The 20534-nt window shown below is 47.4% G+C and overlaps 1 protein-coding gene across 2 annotated transcripts in view; it reads left to right on the top strand.

Moving 5' to 3' along the window:
* Window positions 1-20534, top strand: part of PTPN9 (protein tyrosine phosphatase non-receptor type 9) — an 84354-nt gene that overhangs the window by 44691 nt on the left and 19129 nt on the right. For both annotated transcript variants that reach the window (XM_083586611.1, XM_083586612.1), the window contains 5 exons: window positions 7579-7689; window positions 8922-9250; window positions 15242-15335; window positions 17521-17590; window positions 20357-20435. In XM_083586611.1, the coding sequence (XP_083442737.1) occupies window positions 7579-7689; window positions 8922-9250; window positions 15242-15335; window positions 17521-17590; window positions 20357-20435 (683 nt within the window). The remainder of the gene's footprint in view (window positions 1-7578; window positions 7690-8921; window positions 9251-15241; window positions 15336-17520; window positions 17591-20356; window positions 20436-20534) is intronic.

The following is a 20534-nucleotide window of genomic DNA, read 5'->3' on the forward strand; positions in this document are numbered from 1 at the left end:
GGACATACAATGGTACTGTCAGGGAACTGTCATCGGAAGAACCGGTGGTGCAAGGGCTCCCAGAGGTTGAGAGAGACTTATCAGCGGAGGAGGGAACCAGCAGGGGGCGAGAAAGAGCTCCAAGGGAAAGCAAGTCAGAAGAATGGCTCAGAGACAATTCCAGCGAGAACAGCGAGGAGGTTTCAGGACCTCCTATAGGGACACCCACTCCTCGCCGGAAATTGTCACGTAGAGAGTCCAGAAGACGTGTTTCCGTTAAGGAGCTGTTATGCTGGAAGAAATTCCGTAAACGCCCACTGTCGGATTCTGCCAGCGACTGACGGTGCCATGCTTATGGAGCTCCGTTACAGACAGTGGTTTGTGGACTTAGCCAAACACTGAGGGACTAGGAACTTTACGCACAAGCAGCTCAACGTCCCATCACAGCAATCCGACAGTCCCTGAAAGCCGCTTGTGCAGAGAGGCATCATGAGCAACCCAGCCGGAACCGGAGAAGCAGGAGGAGCTGGAGCCGGTCCAAGCCTGGAAGAAAGGTACCGGGTGTTGGAGGTCCAGCTAGCGCTGCAAACGGCGAGGCTCGATGAGAGGAGGGCTCAGGATGCAGAAAAGGCAAAGGCCCCCCCACAAGCAAGAAAGATGCCAGGATTGGTGCAGAAGTTTGGGGGGGATCCCAGGAACTATCAAGCCTTTAGGACAGAGATGCAGTATGCTCTTAATCTGCAGTTTGATGACTTTCCCGACGAGGAATCGCGAGTGGCGTTTGTGGTTAGCCATCTCGAAGGGGGGGCGAGATACTGGGTTAGACCCCTGATGGCAGGGCATAATGAAGTCTTGAAAGACGCACGGAAGTTTTTTCGCGCCATGGACCTGATGTTTTCCAGCGACATTGAACAGGGAGTGGTGCGCAGACAGTTGATGGCTTGTAAACAGGGGAGCCGATCTGTCCCTGAGTACTGGACTGAGTTTACTATGTTGATACACAAATTGGGGTGGGATCTGTCAGCGGAACCCATTCAAATGCTTTTCGAAGAGGGACTTTCTTCGGCTGTGAAAGACGAACTTTCCCGGGCGCCCAGGGCGGAGTCTATGGACCAGCTGACCAAATCAGCACTGACCATTGGAGCACGCCAGGAGGCTAGAGCCTTGGAGAAGCGGGAAGGGAAAGGGGAGCGTTGGAGGGATTTCCGCATTCCAGAGATTCCGGAGCCAACTCTCCCGCCCGCAGAGCCGATGGAAGTTGGAACAGCGTGCGCGCAGGCAGTTTCAAATCCCAGTGAAGGGCGGAAGAAGGAGGGGAAGAGCGCCAAGAAATGTTATCTCTGCCAGCAGCCAGGTCATTTTGCCAGAGTCTGTCCACAAAGAAAGGAATGGCAAGGGATGGCAGGAGCTGTTGGGGGGAAGGAGGAGGAAGGGCAGGACCAAGTAAAAGCCAACGCCTGACTGCCACCATCAGGGCACAGCAGTCAGGCCAAGGAGCAGTAAAAGTGCCCACGCCGGAACCTCCGAGACCAGCCCTGGTGATAGAGGTGTTGCTAGAGCTGCCAAACGGACATCCCTTAAAGATAAGGGCGCTATTGGACTCAGGCAGCTCCTGTAATTTTATGAGCAAGGAGTTTGCAGCAGAACACCAGATACAGACAATCCCTTTAAGCAACCCCTTGCAGGTGACCACGATCGATGGGAGAGAGCTGTTGGGAGGAGAAGTCAGCTTACAGACCGTCCCAATGGTAATGAGGGTAGCCAGGCACACCGAAAGAATAGCGTTCAATGTGGCCACCTTGGGAGGGGCTCCCATTATTTTGGGGATGAGCTGGCTAGCGTTGCATGATCCGCTAGTGGGCTGGCATCAGAGAGTGGTCTCCTTTGGGTCAGCACATTGCCTAGAACATTGCAAAGAGGGCAAGGCTCCGGAAGGGGCAAAGGCCTTTCTAGCAGGAACAGAAGTAACGGACAAAGGAAAGGTGCCCAAACAATACGCTGACCTGAGCAATGTCTTCAGCGAAAGGGAAGCAGACAAACTACCACCGCATAGACCCTTTGACTGCCAGATCAATCTAGTCCCTGGAGCCCAGCTCCCTGTGGGCAAGCTGTATGCCATGTCAGACAGGGAAATGCAGGAGTTGAGGGAGTTTATTGACAAAAACCTGAAGAGAGGTTTCATCAGAGAGTCCAGAGCGGTGGGGGGCAGCCCAGTGTTTTTTGTGGACAAAAAAAACACGGATAAACCTAGACTTGTAGTGGACTTCCGGAGCATAAATGCAGTGTCGGAACCAGTGGCTTTCCCCATGCCCAGGATTGATGACATTTTGACCCGGGTGAGGAAGGGAAAATTTTTCACTAAACTGGACCTAAGGGGGGCATACAACCTGATACGGATAAGGAAGGGGGATGAATGGAAGACAACAATGTTCACCCCTCTAGGGGCTTTCAAATATCTCGTTATGCCCTTTGGATTACAAGCAGGCTCAGCATGTTTTCAATCGTTCATGAACCACGTCCTGGGACCTCTGCTCTACAAGAATTGTGTGGCCTTCCTAGATGACGTATTAGTCTATTCAGAGAATGAGGAGCAGCATGTAAAGGACGTCAGAGAAGTGTTGAGCCGACTGCAAGCAAACCAACTGTGGGTGAAATTAGAGAAGTGTCAGTTTCACACCAAGGAGGTGGAATTCCTGGGGTACCGCTTGTCAGACAAGGGATTAGCCATGGATCCAGGCAAGGTCCAGGCGGTACTGGAATGGAAGACACCGAAAACGAAAAAAGATGTGCAAAGATTCTTAGGGTTTGGGAACTTTTATCGGAAGTTCATCAAGAACTTTGCCCATTTAACGGCTCCCATCACGGACTGTCTCAGCAGCAAGAAGAAATTTGTTTGGACGGCAGAAGCGGAGCAAGCATTCGAAGAATTGAAAAAGGCCTTCGCTTCGGAAGAACAGCTCCTGCACGTGGATTTACAAAAACCCATGAGAGTGGAAACTGACGCATCAGACCGGGCGGTGGGGGCGGTGCTTCTTCAGCCGGGGAAGGATAAGTCGGAGTGGAGACCGTGTGCCTTCTTCTCGCGGAAGTTAAACAAATCCGAGAGGAACTACACGGTATATGACCGAGAACTACTCGCCATTCACGAAGCGTTCCGGAAATGGAGACACTTACTAATTGGTGCACAACACAAGGTGCAAGTATGCACGGACCACAAGAATTTAGAGTACTGGAGAACGGCACGAGTGCTCAACCAACGGCAAGTGAGATGGGCACAGGAGTTCTCCAAATTTTATTTTGAAATTTGCTATGTGCCAGGCCCAGAAAACATCAGGGCAGACGCTCTCTCACGCAAACCAGAGTATTTGGAGGGGGAGGGAGCACCCGAAGAGAGACATATCATCCCAGAGGACCGCTGGGTGTGTGGGGCGGCGTTGGTGGGGCAAAGGGAACTGGTAGAGGAGACGCAGAATGATGAATACGCCCAGAATAAGCTCCAAGGTCTAAGGAGGGAGGGAGAAAACTCCGGAGGTTTTGAAGAAAGAAATGGGGCATTGTATTACAAAGGGGCACTATATATACCCGAAGGGGAATTGAGAGGGAGAGTACTCAAACAGATGCACGACAGCCCTACAGCAGGGCATTTTGGGCAACACAAAACCATGTGGTTGGTTTCCAGGGAATTTTGGTGGCCCAGGGTGAGGGAAGATGTAAGGGAGTATGTAAGAGGGTGTGACCAATGCCAGCGAGCCAAGGGAGAAAGGCGGGCGCCGGCGGGGTTGTTAGAACCGTTGCCCACACCAGAGAGGCCATGGGAGGCGGTATCGATAGATTTTATGACTGATCTGCCGAAATCCAAGGGGAAAACCGCCATACTGGTAGTAGTAGACCTGTTAACTAAGATGGGCCACTTTGTAGCTTGCTCACATGCAGTCACGGCGGAAGAGACAGCTAAATTGTTTGTAGAACATATTTTTAGACTGCATGGCGCCCCCTTGAGGGTGGTCTCAGAGCGGGGCAAACAATTCACGTCCAGGTTCTGGAGGAAGCTCATGAGCTTACTGCACGTGGAGGTCAATTTTTCGACTGCCCGGCACCCAGAAACCAACGGGCAGGCGGAAAGAGCAAACGGTATCCTCCAACAATACCTGAGGTGTTATGTCAATGACAGAGAGAACGATTGGGTGGAAAAGTTGGCGCTGGCGGAATTTGCCTACAATAATGCGGAGAATGTGTCCACCGGGATGAGCCCCTTTTTGGCTAATTATGGGTGCCACCCCAGGGCATTTCCAGGGGGAGGAGGGGAGAGATGGAGCGTCGCAGCCGCAGAACTTTTTGTAGAAGAAATGGAAGCGATCCATCGTCAACTCCAACTCAACTTAGAAAGGGCCAAAGAACAATATAAGAAGCAGGCAGACAAGAACAGAAGGGAAGGTGAAACCATAAGGGTGGGGGATCAGGTGTGGCTGTCCACCCAAGGACTGCCGTTCAAGGGGGGTTGCAAGAAATTGAGACCCAAAAGATTGGGACCATTTGAGGTCATTCAACAGGTTAAGCCCGTAGCTTTCAGACTCCGGTTACCGAACCACATGAAACTGCACCCAGTATTCCACAGGTCATTACTGTCACCGTATAGGGGGGGGAAAGAAGGGGTTTCTCCACAGGGACCAGTCTTAGAAGAGAGGGAAAGCAGCAACCATGTGGCGGAAATCCTCGGCTCCAGGTGGAAGGGTAATCAGGTGGAGTATTTGGTAGCGTGGGAAGGGGAACCGGAGTCAGAAAACACCTGGGTGACGGCAGAGGAAGTCAATGACGAGGTCTTGATCGAAGCGTTCCATCAAAGGTTCCCCAGGAAACCTCAGTCAGTAGCGAGGTTCCGGAGGGAGTACTTTGGCACCACCGACGAGGAGGAGGAATTGGAAGGATTCACGGGGTCTGAGTGGGAAGAAGGAATAGATTCCGAGGAGGATGAGTACTTAGAAACCCGAAACAGCAACCGGTGGAGGAAAATGTTCGAGACTTCGGAAGATGAGGGAAGTTCTTTCAGGGGTTTTGCTCCCTCGCCTCCAGCAGAGGAAGGGAGGGGAGGGGGTGGAGGGGGCCCTGGAGGGGAGGTGGATGTCAGGGAACTGTCATCGGAAGAACCGGTGGTGCAAGGGCTCCCAGAGGTTGAGAGAGACTTATCAGCGGAGGAGGGAACCAGCAGGCGGCGAGAAAGAGCTCCAAGGGAAAGCGAGTCAGAAGAATGGCTCAGAGACAATTCCAGCGAGAACAGCGAGGAGGTTTCAGGACCTCCTATAGGGACACCCACTCCTCGCCGGAAATTGTCACGTAGAGAGTCCAGAAGACGTGTTTCCGTTAAGGAGCTGTTATGCTGGAAGAAATTCCGTAAACGCCCACTGTCGGATTCTGCCAGGACTGACGGTGCCATGCTTATGGAGCTCCGTTACAGACAGTGGTTTGTGGACTTAGCCAAACACTGAGGGACTAGGAACTTTACGCACAAGCAGCTCAACGTCCCATCACAGGTACCTTGGTAGTCGAACAGCTAGGCTCCTAAACAAATCGGCTCCCGAACACCACAAACCCGGAAGTGAGTGCTCCGGTTTGTGAACATTTTTCAGAAGCCGAGCATCCAATGTAGCTTCCGTGGCATCCGATTGAGTGCAGGAAGCTCCTGCAGTCAATCGGAAGCCTCATCTTGGTTTTCAAACCATTTTGGGAGTCGAATGGACTTCGGAATAGATTAAGTTCGAGAACCAAGGTACCACTGTACTTAATTTAAGCAAGTTTATCCACTAAGGCCTAAAGCACTGGGGATGTATCCAATAAAGGCTGTACCCAGACTAGGCCTATTGAACAGTCATGCCTGTCATTTTTAAATGGGTCTAGTCTGAGTGGGGCTAACATGGAACACAATCCACCAACTGGCTGATGAGATGCTGGTGAATTGGCAAATCACGGATATGGAACACAAATGCAGAACCAAAGAGGTCATCACCTTGGACAGGATGACAGCAGTCCCTGCGGTTCAGTCAAGGCATTTGAAGCCATTTCCCAGAAAAGTCAGAAGCAACCATTTCCTCTATTTAATTGACCTTTTTAAAAAAACAAAAAACAAAAACAAAATTAAACTAATATAAATAAAAAAGAGCATTTGAGGTTCCATAAATATGTTCATCCAATTAAAAGTGAGTCAGTTAATTACCCTGGAGCAGTGGAGTGCTTGTTCGAAATCGGAGCCTATGTCATGGAAACTCTCTCTGTCCCTTAAGCCCGAATAGGAAGACCGTGCAGCGGAAATGTGTTCTCTCCCCACCCCCTGTTAGGATTCCTTTTTATTTAGTTCATTGTTTCACAACAAAAATGCAAAGAGCAACGGCCTTTTACTGAGTCAAACCATTGTTCCATCTAGCTCAGTATTGCCTACACTGACCGACAGCAGCTTTCCAGGGTTTCAGACTGGACTCTCTCCCGGCCACACCTGGAAATGCTGTTGGGGAGGGAACTTTTCTCTGCATGTAAAGCAGTGACAATAACCACAACCTCCCCCCAACAAAATTCTCTTGTTGGTTTGCCAGGGAGGGAGGAGTTGCAAAGGGACTGCAAAATTGCCTTCCAGGTTTCTCTTCATCTTCTGTGGAGCCCTGAAACCTCACTTTGCCATCTTTGCATATACTTGGGTCTCCCTCTGTTGGCCACAGGAGGAGAAAGCAAAAAGGTTGGCAAGAGGGTGTTGCTGTCTTGCTCACAATCCAGATTGATTCCCGTTTGGCTGCTGGCGCTCAAGCCAGTTACCCGACTTTCCGAGACACCTGTGGAAATCCTTCCTATTGGACCAGCACTTTGAGGTGTTGGCTGAAATGTTATATGGCTGTCTCCAACTAAGTTCTTCTCAGGGTAGACCGATTGCAGTTAAGGAGACTAAGTTGTGCCCATTAATTTCAGTGGGCTTACTCTTAAGTCAGACTAGAGTGAGTTATAGTCCTGCAATAAGGCTGAGTGAGCCTTTGACACTTCAGGCAGCAGCTGCTGGAGGGGAGCAGCTGAGCCCACGGCAATCCATCTCCTTGGGAAGACAGAGTCGTATGGTGGTGCGGCTTGTTGGCCCCCTCCCCTCGGTAAAGCGGCCTGCTCCCCTCAGGTGTGCTAGAGGATACACCTGAGGTAAGTTTCAGATTCTGCACATGGCAGGCAAATTTGATTTGGTCCTTTGCCTGAGGCAGCCAGATGTCTTGGGCTGACTCTGGAAAAAAACATAAACAATTGGCCTCTGCCTCATAAGAAGCACCTGCTGGATCAGGTCCCTGTGGCCCATCCAGTGGCCAGCCAGATGCCTCTCTGGGGGAAGTCCGCAAGCAGGGCTGGAGCGCAAGATCACAATTCTGTCCCCTTGCGATGCTCAGCAGCTGGTCCTCACAGGCATCGCTTTCTCTGTCTATAGGTCAGGCAGGGCAGAGCTGTTGGGCCATAGCCATCAATAGGCTTCTCCAGAAACCTCGTGTGTGCGTCAAGTGGCTCCCTGTCATGGATAATGCTGATAGCGATTCAGAAACATAAATTTCCTCCTCCAAACTGTTCTTCCCTGCCTCTTCTCAGGGAGCCTTCCCAGCCCGTCTCAAGAAGGTATTCATTGTGGGTGCTCCTATGTGGTTCCGAGTTCCATACTCCATCATCAGCCTGCTGCTTAAAGAGAAACTCCGGGAAAGGGTGAGTGGGCCTCCACTGTTCACCATCTCCACCGTGCTGCTCCTCCTCCTCCTTCTTCTTCCTACTGCTACTGTTGTTACTATTACTGTTGTTATTAGTTATTGTCCGCCCTTTCCCCTAAGCTCCTAGGGCAAGTTGCAACAATCAAATCACAGTATTAAAAACAGTTTAAAACAACTTGCAATAGCTGAAATAAGGGGGGATCCAAAAATATGCACCTCAAGTGTCACAAGCCAAGATAAAGAGGTGCATCTTCAGTGTTCGCCGGAAGCTACCGTATTTTTCGCTCCATGAGACGCACCTAGTTTTTAGAGGGGGGAAGCAAGAAAAAAATATATTCTGTGCAGAGCATGTAAGCGGCTCTCACTTTTCTTGCTTTAAACCCTTCCGTCCCTCCTCCCGCTTCACTGAGAAGCCAGCAGAGCAAGAGCAAGAGCTGTGCAGCGCCTCTTCTGCTGGCTTCCCAGCAAAGCGGGATGAGGGACGAAAGGGAGCCCTTACAAGGAAGCGCTGAGCAGAGCCTGGCAGCGGCTCTTGCTGGCTTTTCCGGGAGGTGTGGGAAGGGACAGAGGACAGCCTGTCAGTCCCTTCTCCCTCCTCAGGGAAAAGCCCCCAAGAGCCGCACTCCCTTTATAGAGCCACGCGGAGCGTGCGTGTGGATCTTGGGGGCTTTTAAACAAACGCTCCACGCGGCTCTTTAAAGGGAGCGCTGAGCAGAGCCTCCTGCCTGCATTCGCTCCATAAGACGCCCACACATTTCCCCTTACTTTTTAGGAGGGAAAAAGTTTGTCTTATGGAGCGAAAAATGTGGTATGTAATGAAGGTGCCAGGTGCACCTCTGTGGGAAGGGTCTCCCACAACTTAGGGGCCACCTCAGAGAAGGCTCTCTCCCAGTCTCCCCTCCCCACTGTGCCTGTGAGGATGAGGAAACAACTAGAAGAGCCCCCTCTGTCAATCTCAGCACCTTGTAGGAGGTTTTGTGGGGGAGGAGGCAGTTTTCAGGTATGCGGGGGGGCAGGGGGGCTGAGTAATTTATGGCTTTAAACACCCACCTGAGCACCTTGAATTGGGCCTGGAAACAAACTGGCAAGCAATGCCATCACCTGACTGCTGCATTTTGTTGTTGTTGTTTAGTTGTGTCCAACTCGCCTTCCAGGGCAGCCCCACACAGAGTGCAGCGGAGGGTTCATGTTTTGCTGTGCCTCCCTTTCCACCTGCCCCCTCTCTTGTAGGTCCAGATGGTGAAGATGTCTGAGCTGAAGGAGCACCTGCCCCAAGAGTGTCTCCCCGAGTACCTGGGCGGATCCCTCAAACTAGATCCCCTCAGCTGGAACTGCAGGTTCCTCCCACAGCAGAACGGCCACCCGGACCCCCTTGATGAGCTGATTCTGGTGCCACTGGCATCCCCCCGGGACAACGGCTCGGTGCACACGCCGGGGCCAAAGGCCATGACGGTGCAGGAGGTGCTGGAGCACGTCACCCAGAAGCAGAAGCGGGGCATCTATGAGGAGTACGAAGGCATCCGGCGCAGGAGCCCGGCAGGAACATTTGCCTTCTCCTTGTAAGGGTTCAAGTGTGGCACTGGGGGCAAGAGGTGTGGCAGAAGGGGGAGGGTGATTGCTCCTGGTGCCCCTTGCCAGGGGAGCACCCATAGGATTCCGCAGTCTTGGGAAGAGAAACTCCCCTTTCCTTGCCCCACCCAATGTCCAGTTTCATCCAATTTCTGCAACATTTCTTAGGTCTTCACTTGTATTTTTTTAAAGAAATAGTATTTATTGAAGTTTTAAGGTTACAAAAAGAAAAAAGAAGAAACACCAGATTAAACAATAGCAAAACAACACATCACAATAAAAAACAGAAAAATAGAAACAATTAAAAAAGAAGAAGAAAGAAAACAAAAACAAATCGAACCTTCCCATAACTTGTCTTTCATTTGCTTGTTTCCCTGACCTCCTCACACCTCCCTTTTTTGTATTCTAAGTCAATTATCCATTTCAGCAAATCCTTTCCCTCTCTTCAAATTTTTATCCTGAAAATTTATCTTGATCTTAATATAAGTTTACTTTCCCTCCTTTCACTAATTAACAGTCTATTTTTCTTAAATCTTTGTTACATTTTTGCTAAAATCACATAGATTCATTCCAACATCATTCTAACATTCATTAATTTTACAGTGTTTCTGTAGATAGTCTTTAAATTTCTTCCAATCTTCCTCCACCGACTCTTCTCCCTGGTCTCGGATTCTGCCAGTCATTTCCGCCAGTTCCATATAGTCTATCACCTTCATCTGCCATTCTTCCAGAGTGGGTAGATCTTGTGTCTTCCAATACTTTGCAATAAGTATTCTTGCTGCTGTTGTGGCATACATAAAGAAAGTTCTGTCCTTCTTTTGCACCAATTGGCCGACCATGCCCAGGTAATAATAATGATAATAATATAATAATAATAATGATAATGATAATAATGAAGCCAATCTCGCACTCTATTTTTTAATTTTTCAAAACTCTGCAGTTTTAATCTGTCTCCCTCTTGTTCCAAAATTTCCCAATATTTCGGCCATTTAGCCTCCATATTGAGCTTTTTCTGAGCCTTCGCTTCCATTGGTGACAGCCACCTTGGGGTTTTATTCTCTTTTTTTAATGAAATATTTATTAAGATTTTTCACATTCAATACAAAAAAAATCAAAAAAGACGAAAGAAACAAAAAAGAAAAAAATTAAAAACACATGAAATTTACAATTCCATATTTTTATTACCATATTTCCCTGACTTCCCCACACCTCCCCTTCTTGTATTCCAATTCAAATTGTTTGTTCAACAAGTTCCTATCCCCAATTTATAACCTTTTTATATTTAATTCATTTTTTTTAAAAAAACCAATTTTGACTTATAGACCTCAATATTTGTACCTCAATACACAAACCTTTTTCTAAAGTCGACTCAAATTCCATTCCATGAATTTCCCAATTTTCATATTAATAACCAAACAAAAAAAAAATAAAACAGATCATAATTATACACCCTTTGGATTCTCAAACCCCACCACCCCCTTTCCCGGTTTCGATCCCCAACAAATGTCCATCAGTCTTAATCTTCTATCAGCCTGGAGATCTCACGTCCGAGGCTCTTAATTCTCTCTCAGTTCCTCTCTGCCGGTTTTTTTGATAGTCCTTGATATTAAACTCCAAATCTCGGAGGAGCTCTGTCCCAATAAGGTCCATATTTCTTCCAGCCAGACCTCCATACTTAAAAGCAGGGTCCAAAAGTCCAATTGTCACAAAAACTCCAGCTTCCACTTTAATCAGATTTGTAATCCATAGGTCTTCAGGTCTCCACATAAGGAGATCTCTCCATTCTTCAGTTGCCAATTCAAACCGGAATTTCATCATCCAATACTTATTTTCCTTTGTAGTCATCCTGTCAGGCCTCTGGTTTGATTTCTTGTTTTCCTTTGTGAGCATGATATCAGGCCTCTGGCTCTCCTTTGTCATTTGCAAAATTACAGCTCCTCCTTCCTTCTCCTCAGAAACAACATATGTCTCTTTCTCCACACTTTCAAGATTCTCAAAGCTCTCTTTTTGTCCAGCTGCATGGGCTTCCTGAGTCAAGTCCTTATCAAATTCCGTAATGTTATTTACTGTTAAGTTCAAAGTTGTTACATTTGTAGCCAGAACATCAATTTGGCCTTGTAACTTTCCCAGGAGAACAAATACTCTGTCCAGCCCAGCCTGAATTTTCCCTCTTCCAGCCATTCTTGTAGTATCCCAAATCCCCCTCTAGAGGGATTTTGGTAACTTAGTATTCTTTCCAGTTAAAATCCAAAAGTCAGGTTAATTTGTATCAGTTCTTACTTATTTTCAACAAAATATAACCAAGTTGCAGCAAATATATCCAGCAGAGACAGCAGAAACAAGTTCTCTTTTTCCTTTTTGACAGCTAATTTTGACAGCTGTCAAACTCCTCTATATCTCCTCAACAGGCTCTCTCATGAGTCGCTCCCGGGTCCGGGGGGGGGGTGGCACTTCAACTCTCAAGATTAACTCTTATCCTCCAGTACAATTACTTATACTTGTATCGCCAAATCGTGAAATTAATATCTTTTGTCCACTAGAGAAGAAGAAATTCTCTCGACCTTAGTTAACTAGCCCTTGCTTTAGATTTTTTACAAGGCAGGGAGGCGGACTTCCTGTTTGCGCCTTCCCCGATCGTTCCAAATTCCAAAGAAAATTTCCTTAAAAAGTCCAATTTCCGTACTACTCACGGGTTGTTACTTTTAGGGTCCGAGTGTTCACAAGAAGAAGTCAGCGCCCTCCGACCATGGCTCGCGGCTTCACTCCACAGGAGAAGCAGTTGACTCTCAGCACCGCGCCGCTCACCCCGTCCCCCGTTCCGAAGCCTTTAAAAAGGCTCCTTCGCAGGTCGGGGGGGCGCAAATGGTGCCCGCCGAGTCACCAGGTTCACAGGCTTCCGCGCCTGTGATTTCTAAGGGTCCCCGCGTCGCCGCAGCGGCAAGACCCAACTCCTGTAGAGCCGATTCCCTCCGGAGCTCAGAGGGAATCCGCCATTAGCCGTTCGCGCTAACCCAGAAGTCTCCTTGGGGTTTTATTCTCAAGCAAATCCTTATATCTTATCCAAACATTAAACAGTGCTTTTCTGACAATATGGTTTTTAAACGCTTTATGTGCTTTGACCTTATCATACCACAGATATGCATGCCACCCAAAGACATTATTAAAGCCTTCTAAGTCCAACACATCAGTGTTCTCAAGAAGCATCCATTCTCTCAGCCAGCAAAAAGCGGCTGATTCATAATAAAGTTTTAAGTCTGGCAGGGCAAATCCACCTCTTTCCTTAGCGTCAGTTAATATCTTAAATTTTATTCGAGGTTTCTTGCCCTGCCAGACAAATCTAGAGATATCTCTCTGCCACTTCTTGAAACACTCCATTTTATCTAATATTTGCAGTGTTTGAAACAAAAACAACATCCTTGGCAATACATTCATCTTTATCGCAGCAATTCGGCCTAGCAATGATAGCTTCAAGTTTGACCATATTTCTAAATCCTTTTTCACTTCCATCCAACATTTTTCATAGTTAAACAGATTCACATTCTTGACAGTCATAAATAACCCCTAGGTATTTCACTTTCTTAACCAATGTTAACCCTGTCTCCTTCTGAAACCTTTCTCTCTCCATCACTGTTAAATTTTTCTCTAGGACTTTGGTTTTCATCTTATTCAACTTAAATCCCGCTACTTGTCCAAATTCTTGAATCAATTCCAGTACCCTTTTAGTACTAGATTCTGGCTCCTGTAGTGTCAATACCAAATCATCAGCAAATGCTTTCAGTTTGTACTGTTTAGCCCCAACTTGTATGCCTTTAACTGTTTGGTCCCTTCTAATCATGTTTAAAAGAACTTCCAGGACCGATATAAAAAGCAATGGAGAGATTGGGCAACCTTGTCGTGTTCCTTTCTCTATCTTAAATTCTTCCGTCACTACATTATTCACAATTAATTTAGCCTTTTGTTCTGAATAAATTGCCCCTATACCGTTTTCAAACCCTTGACCAACCCCCATCCCCTGTAAATTTTTCTTCATAAAACTCCAGGAAATATTATCAAAGGCTTTCTCCACGTCCACGAATATCAAAACTGCTTTAGTATTAATATTCACTTCTAACTTTTCTAAAATATGAATTATGTTCCTCGTGTTGTCAGATAAGTGTCTACCTGGGAGAAAGCCAGCTTGGTCTTTATGAATTTCTTCTACTAATACCTTTTTTAGTCTCTTAGCCAAAATGTCTACAAAAATTTTATAATCCACGTTAAGCAAAGATATGGGGCGGTAATTCTTAAGCTGTGTCTTCTCAGACTCTGTTTTCGGTATAAGTGTAATATAAGCATCCTTCCACGACTCTGGTGCCTTTTTCCCTTCCAATATTTCATTACACACTTCCTTTAAAGGCTGTATTATCCATTCTTTCAAGGTTCTGTAGTATCTTGAAGTCAAACTGTCCGGTCCTGGGGATTTACCCAATTGTATATTCTGGATGGCCCCTTCTATCTCTTGCTCGGTTATTTTGTAATTCAACATTAACTTGTTTTCTTGAGAGAAGCCCATTTATTTTCAAAAAACTGTCTATGTCCATTTGAGTTTCCTGTGTATATAGTTGTTTAAAATACCTCTGAAAACATTTTCTAATCTCCACTGGATTCTGTATATTCTTCCCTTCTACTTCCAAATTTGTAATAGTGTTAAGTTTCTGTCTTTTTTTCATTTGCCAAGCCAATAGTTTTCCACATTTATTTGCCGATTCAAATGTCTTTTGTCTCATCTGTTTAATTTTCCATTCTATTTCCTGATTTATCATTTTCATATATTGTACTTGATGTAACTTTATCTCTTTCAGAATCTCCTGCGATTTTGGCTTCGCTCTCAGTTTCTTCTGTCCTTCCTTTATTTTCTCCAAGATCTTATCTTTTTTCTCATTTTGGGCTCTCTTTTGGATCGCATTCTGTTGTATCAAAAATCCTCTCATGACCGCTTTACTTGCATCCCAAATTACTCTTTTTTCTACTGTGGTATTCATATTTATCTCAAAATAGTCTCTCAAAGTTTTTTGGGCCTTCTTAGTCACTTCTTCATTCCTAAACAATGTGTCATTCATCCTCCATCTGAAGGAACCAGATGGTGTTAGTTTCATTTCTATCTTCACAGCATTATGGTCGGAGCAGATTTTAGGGCAGATTTCCACCTTTCTGGTCTTTGGAACCAGCCCTCTAGTTACCCAAATTTGGTCAATTCTTGTCCATGTCATTTTGGCCTCAGAGAAGAAGGTTCCCTCTCTTCCCATAGGGCTTCTAATTCTCCAAATATCAACTAAGTCCATATTGTCAGTCATATAAAAAAAAAAAATCTTTGGCAATCACTTGTAGCCTTGTTTGTGGCCTGCAGAGCACCAGGTGGTTGGCTCAGAGAACAATCAAACCAGCTCTTGACTGTGGTCAGTGTCAGGGTGTATCCTGTCATTTTTCAGGTACACTGGGGAAATTTATCCCATGCGGCAATGTGCACAGGAATTAAGCTCTCCAAGAGATCCATATTGAAGAACATAAGAGGAGCCTGGCGGTTCAGCTCCACGGCCCATCACGTCCAACCTCCTGTTCTCACAGTGTCCAGCCAGATGCCTCTCTGGGGGAAACCCACAAGCAGGATTTGAGCCCAAGAGCAGCCCTCCCCTCCTGTGGTCTTCAGCAACTGCCATTGAGAAGCCTTGCGGAGGCGGGGCAGAGCCACTGTGGCCCCCAATAGCCTCTCCTCCAAGGATTTGTCAAATCCTCTTTTAAAGCTGCCTAGACAGACGGCCTCCACTGCCTCTTGCCTGAGGAAGGACTTCCCTTTTATCCGTCCTAAATCTTCCAACACTCAGCTTCCTTGTATGTCCCTGAGTTTGTGTGTGTGTGTGTCTTCTTTAATCCAGAGGCCCCACAAGGCCAGGTTCCCCATCTCCTTGTGTTGCACTCACTGTGCCTGCTCTTGCTTGCCACAGGTCTCCCTTCAACCAGGAGAAGAACAGATATGGGGATGTGCCATGCCTTGACCAAACGAGGGTGAAGCTGTCCAAGCAATTCAGCTATCCAGAGGTAAGCTGGCTGAGAGTTTTGGCTCTGCAAAGCTGCCTTGTATTGAATCGGACTGTCGGTCTAGCTCAGCCTTCCACAATCTGGTTCCCTCTGGTATTTATTGGCTATATTTATTGATCACTCTTTTCCCCCCAAGGGTAACTCAAACTAACTTACAAAATCTAAATGAATAAAACGCACAATAGTAAAGGTCAATCCTGATTTTAAAACATAGAATTCAAACGGCCTACAAAGTAAAGGAGGCCAGAGATTATTAAAGAGCCAAAGACCTGGAGAAAAAGCTGACCCAGGGAGAGCATTCCACAAGCAGGGAGCCACCACTGAAAAGGCCTATTCTTGGGGTGCCAGCCTCCCGCCAAGGGGGCGGGTGAAGAAGGGCCTTGCATAATGATCCCAAGGTCTGGGCCAGTTCATAGGGGGAGAATCAGTCTTGGAGGTATTGGGTTCATGAGCAGCAGAAGGCTCCATAGGTCAAAACCAGCACTCTGAATTGGGAGCCAGTGCAGTCAGGCTTGGCTTGAAGGAGCATCTCCACACCCATCATTCTGCCCGGACACTGAGGTCCAGCGCCGAGGGCCTTCTGGCGGTTCCCTCACTGGGAGAAACCAAGTTGCAGGGGGCCTCCTCGGTAGTGGCACCCGCCCTGTGGAACACCCTCCCATCAGATGTCAAAGATATAAACAACTACCAGATTTTTAGAACACATCTGAAGGTAGCCCTGTTTAGGGAAGCTTTTAATGTTTGATGGACTACTAATAAAAGTTTAATATTTTGTTGGAAGCTGCCCAGAGTGGCTGAAGAGACCCAGCCAGATGTGTGGGGTATAAATAATAAATTTATTAATTATTATTATTATTATTATTATTATTATTATTATTATTATTATTATTATTATTTTGGTATTTTGTGCTCCAGTGAGCAGCCTGGCCCCCAATTTTTGCACCAACTGCAGTTTCCAAGCCACCTTCAAAGGTAGCCCCACATAGAACACATTCCAATAAGACAGGATGCTGGGCTACAACTCCCATCATGCTTCCTAAGTGGTCCTGCTGGCTGGGGCTGATGGGAGCTGGAACCAAAGATCATCTGGGGGGCACCAAGTTTGGGAGAGTGCTATTGTCTGCACTGACTCAGAGCAGAGAGGTCAGTTTCTTCATGCAGAAAGTTTGAAAAATGCATATCATTATTCAAAGTAAATGCAAGCCAGAAATTGGGGTTCTTGTGCCATGCTTCCCACCCTCAAAAAACCCTCCCACAAATTCTGTGCTTGCAATCAATGTGAGCAGATGACATTTGTGGAAACGGCACCCCTGTTTTTTAAAGACATTTCTCTTCCACGTTTGTGTTGTCCAAGGAATTCTGGACAGCTTACTTAGTGTTTGGTTCCACCGCCATTAAACTCTGTCAGGATGGTGAAGCAGATGAACAGCAATGAGCCCAAGATCGCCTTGTGAGCTTTGTGACTGAGTGGGGAATTCAGCCAGGTCTCACCGCTCTCATGTTCATTTACATGAGTTCTACATTTCCAGGCAACCCTCCAGAAGCAGTATGCAGAGTCAGGAAGTAGCTAATGGGGAAGGGCTGTCATTCAGAGAGATGATATTGTGCTACACCAACAACAGCTTAGGGCAAGGGCTCAGAACTTAGTGGTAGAGCAGCTGCTTTGCATGTAAAAGGTCCCAGGTTCAATCCCCAGCATCTCCAGATAGAAGAACCATCAGGTGAGATGAAAGATGTTCTCTTCCTCAACAGCCGCTGCCAGTCTGAGTCAAGTGCCCTTGGTTACAGGGCCAACCAGGTTCTGCCTGAAAGAAGGCAGCTTTTTAATCCAGTTCATGTATTCATAGACAACAGACTGTCTCGAACCAAGCAGCTCCACTAGCAAAAGCATTTTAGATGGTGCAACAAAACTTCTCCTCCCTCTCCTCTCCCTGGGTACCCCCTAAATCGCTGCGGGTTTCCCTCCAACCCTCCCTCTGGAGCATTTCTCCTTCCTGCGTAGAATTGGGCCCAATTTAGCCTTTGGCATGCAGTGGTGCAGGAGGAAAGCCATGGGCTGTTGCCCCCCCTTTTTCTCCCCTGCACATACTCATGCGCCCCCCAAGGGTGTTATGGTGTGCCTCTGCTTGGGTGTCACTGCTTTGGCCTATCTGTCAGGGTGACCTTTCCTGTTGCGTCTCTCCAGCTGACAGATTACATCAACGCCAGTTTCATGGATGGCTACAAGCAGAGGAATGCATACATTGGCACCCAAGGTAGGGAGGCCCTGGGCACATCGGTGTTTGGGGTGGTGATCTGGCCAGGGGAGCAGGGTGGGTGGGCAGGCAGCCACTGCATTCCTGCAGAGACCGTGTTGCAGAGGAAGCAGCGGTGGCACTTTCCATCACAAGCTGAGATTCAAATTAGAAGAGCCTGGCTGGATCAGACGAAAGTCCCGCCTAATCCAGTGTCCTGCTTCTTATGGTGGCCGACCAGATGCCCCTTGGAAGCTCAGGAGCAGGACTGGAGTGCGACATCACTCTCCTGGCTGGTGAGTCCCAGGAACCGGCACGCAGAGGCCTGCTCCTTTTGGCCATGGAGGCAGCAGAAGGCTTTGCAGACAGGAGCCGCTGATTGCTGTTCTCTTCCATGAATCTGTCTGATCGCCTTTTAAAACCACCCAAGTTGGGAGCCATCACGGCCTCTTGTGAGAGCGAATTCCTTTTTATTATTAATTTTATTTATAGAATTTTTGAAGAGATAAACAATAATCCAACATCATTTCATGGAATTCCATGGTTTGGCACTGTGTTTCCATCGTTCAGCTTCATTGGCTGCCTCCAAGTTCTAACATTAGGATAAATAAACTATTTTTCTGCTTTCCCCATGCATAACCTTATGCACCTGCCATTGTATACCTTGCTCAGAATTTTTCCTGAACTAAAATGTCCCAGATGTAATCTTTCTTCTCAAAGGGATTTCTCCATTCTCCTTGATCTTTTTGGCGGCCCTTTGCTGAACCTTTTCCATCCCTACAATATCCCTTCTGAGGTGAGGCCTCTCTGCACCTTCCTAGGGTGCCTTTCCAGTGAGTTCTGCCCCCCACTCCAAGGTGTTCAGAGCTTTGCTGTGTACAGTTCTGGTCACGCCACCTAAAAATGGATATTGTGGAGTTTGGAGACATGCAGAAGAGGGCAAGTGAAAGGATCATGAGATGGAGTGACTCCACCATGAGGAAAGCTGGCAGCATTTGGGACTTCTTAGTTTAGAAGAAAGGCCAGTAAGAGGTGTTGCGAGAGAAGCTTATAAAATGAGGCATGGCATAGAGAAAGTGAATAGAGAATTTCCCCCCTCTCCTCTCTCGTAACAGTCATAGACAACCAAGGAATCTGAATGTTAGAAAATTAAGGACAGGTAAAAGAAAGTCCTTCTTCATATAGTGCATAGGTAACCTGTAGGAACTTACTGCTGCAGAAGGCAGTGATGACCCCCTCGCCAGCTGGCTTCAAAAGGGGGCTGGACAAATTCATGGAAGAGGTGCTCTGCTCTGCTGCCCTGGCCAGAGGGAATAATGTTTTTGGATCCAGTTGCTGGAAACCTCAGGAGGGGGAGAGGGCTCTTGTGCTCCAATCCTGCTTGCAGGTTTCCCAGAGGATTCTGGGAGAACAGGGTGCTGGGTTAGATGGGCCCTGGAGCTGATCCAGCACTTCCTCATGTGCTTGGGATCCCCAGTAACTGGTATTCCAGGACAGGCAGCACTACCCAGCCCACCACTCCCCTGTCCAGCTCCTCAATGGAGCTAGCTGTGCCCCCAGCATCTCAATGCAGAGATAGGGAACATGTGGCCCTCCAGATGTGGTTGAACTTCCTGTTGCATATTTAGCAGATTAATTGCACTGCAGAAAGTGTGCTGGGGAGACCACACGTTCAGGAAACAATGAAGAAACGCAAAAATATATTTTGCTTGGCTTTAATTACAAAAACAAAAACTCCTCTTACATTAAATCTATAAGTATGACCCATTCACCAGGGTAGTGAGAGAGGTACATGCTCCTCTTTATATACTATACCCAATTGCTGACACAGCTTAATTAACACAACTCAACAGCACCTGCTATACTGCTTCACAGCTATAAAACTAGGTCATGATATTTACTCTGGCCTTTAAAGAGATACACATCTTGTGAAACAATAATGAACCTTAATATTTAAATAAACCATTCAACACTTCCAACTCCCATTAGCACCAAACCAACATGGCCAGCGGTCAGGGATGATGAGAGCTGTAGTCCAGTGACATTTGGAGGGCCACAGGTCCCCCCTGTCCCATCACCATCCAGGACCTCCCAAGGTGAGAGCTTCAGTTTTAGCTCTCTTGGCCAATAGGCTTGAACCAGAGGTTGGGGAAGCAGCGGGCCTCCAGATGTTGCTGGACTACAACGCCCATCATCCCATCATAGGTCATGTGGGCTGGGGGTGATGGGAGCTGGAGTTCAAGGATTCCAGCAGGGCACCCTTTTGCCCATGGGCGTCTTGCAATACTTTGGAAAAGCCCCCTAAGACGATGACTGTTGCCGCAGTTTTCTCACCACATCTTACGGTACTTATTTGGTGGGAATGCATTTAGCAAGTTAACCATGGGTTGAGGAGTTGTCTGAAGCTGGGTTTTAGCAAGCCAGGCTGTTGTTCCGCCCAGTCCAGGGCTCTCTGGCTGGCAGCAAAGCTTCATGAGCTGAGAGTCCTTTGAAGGGGAAATGCCAGGGAGAATGAATCCTTACGTTAAACCTTTAAATGAGGTCTAGTGGCTTCAGATGGGACCTGGGAAACCATGGTTTGCATCCCCACACAACCATGGAGCCTGGCAGAAGACCTTGGGCCAGCCATCTTCTCTCAGCCTTGTCTACCTCACAGGGCTGCTGGGAAGATGAATGAGGGGAGGGAGAACATCTGCATCACCTGGAACTCCTCAGAGGAGAAATTGGAGGCCTTCAGTTCCTTTCCCTTCTTAATCTGTGTCTGTGTGTGCTGCTGCTTCTCTTCAGGGCCGTTAGAGAACACATATGGTGACTTCTGGCGCATGGTGTGGGAGCAAAATGTGCTGGTGATAGTCATGACTACGAGGTGAGTGTTCAGGCAGAGCCACACCTTCTTTCTGCACCTGCACTCTGCCTTGGAACTGGGAGAGGCACAGGTGCCCCACTAACTGACCACCTGCCATTT

This window comes from Podarcis filfolensis (genome assembly GCF_964270895.1).
Source record: "Podarcis filfolensis genome assembly, chromosome: 14".
NCBI classification, from domain to species: Eukaryota; Metazoa; Chordata; class Lepidosauria; order Squamata; family Lacertidae; genus Podarcis; species Podarcis filfolensis.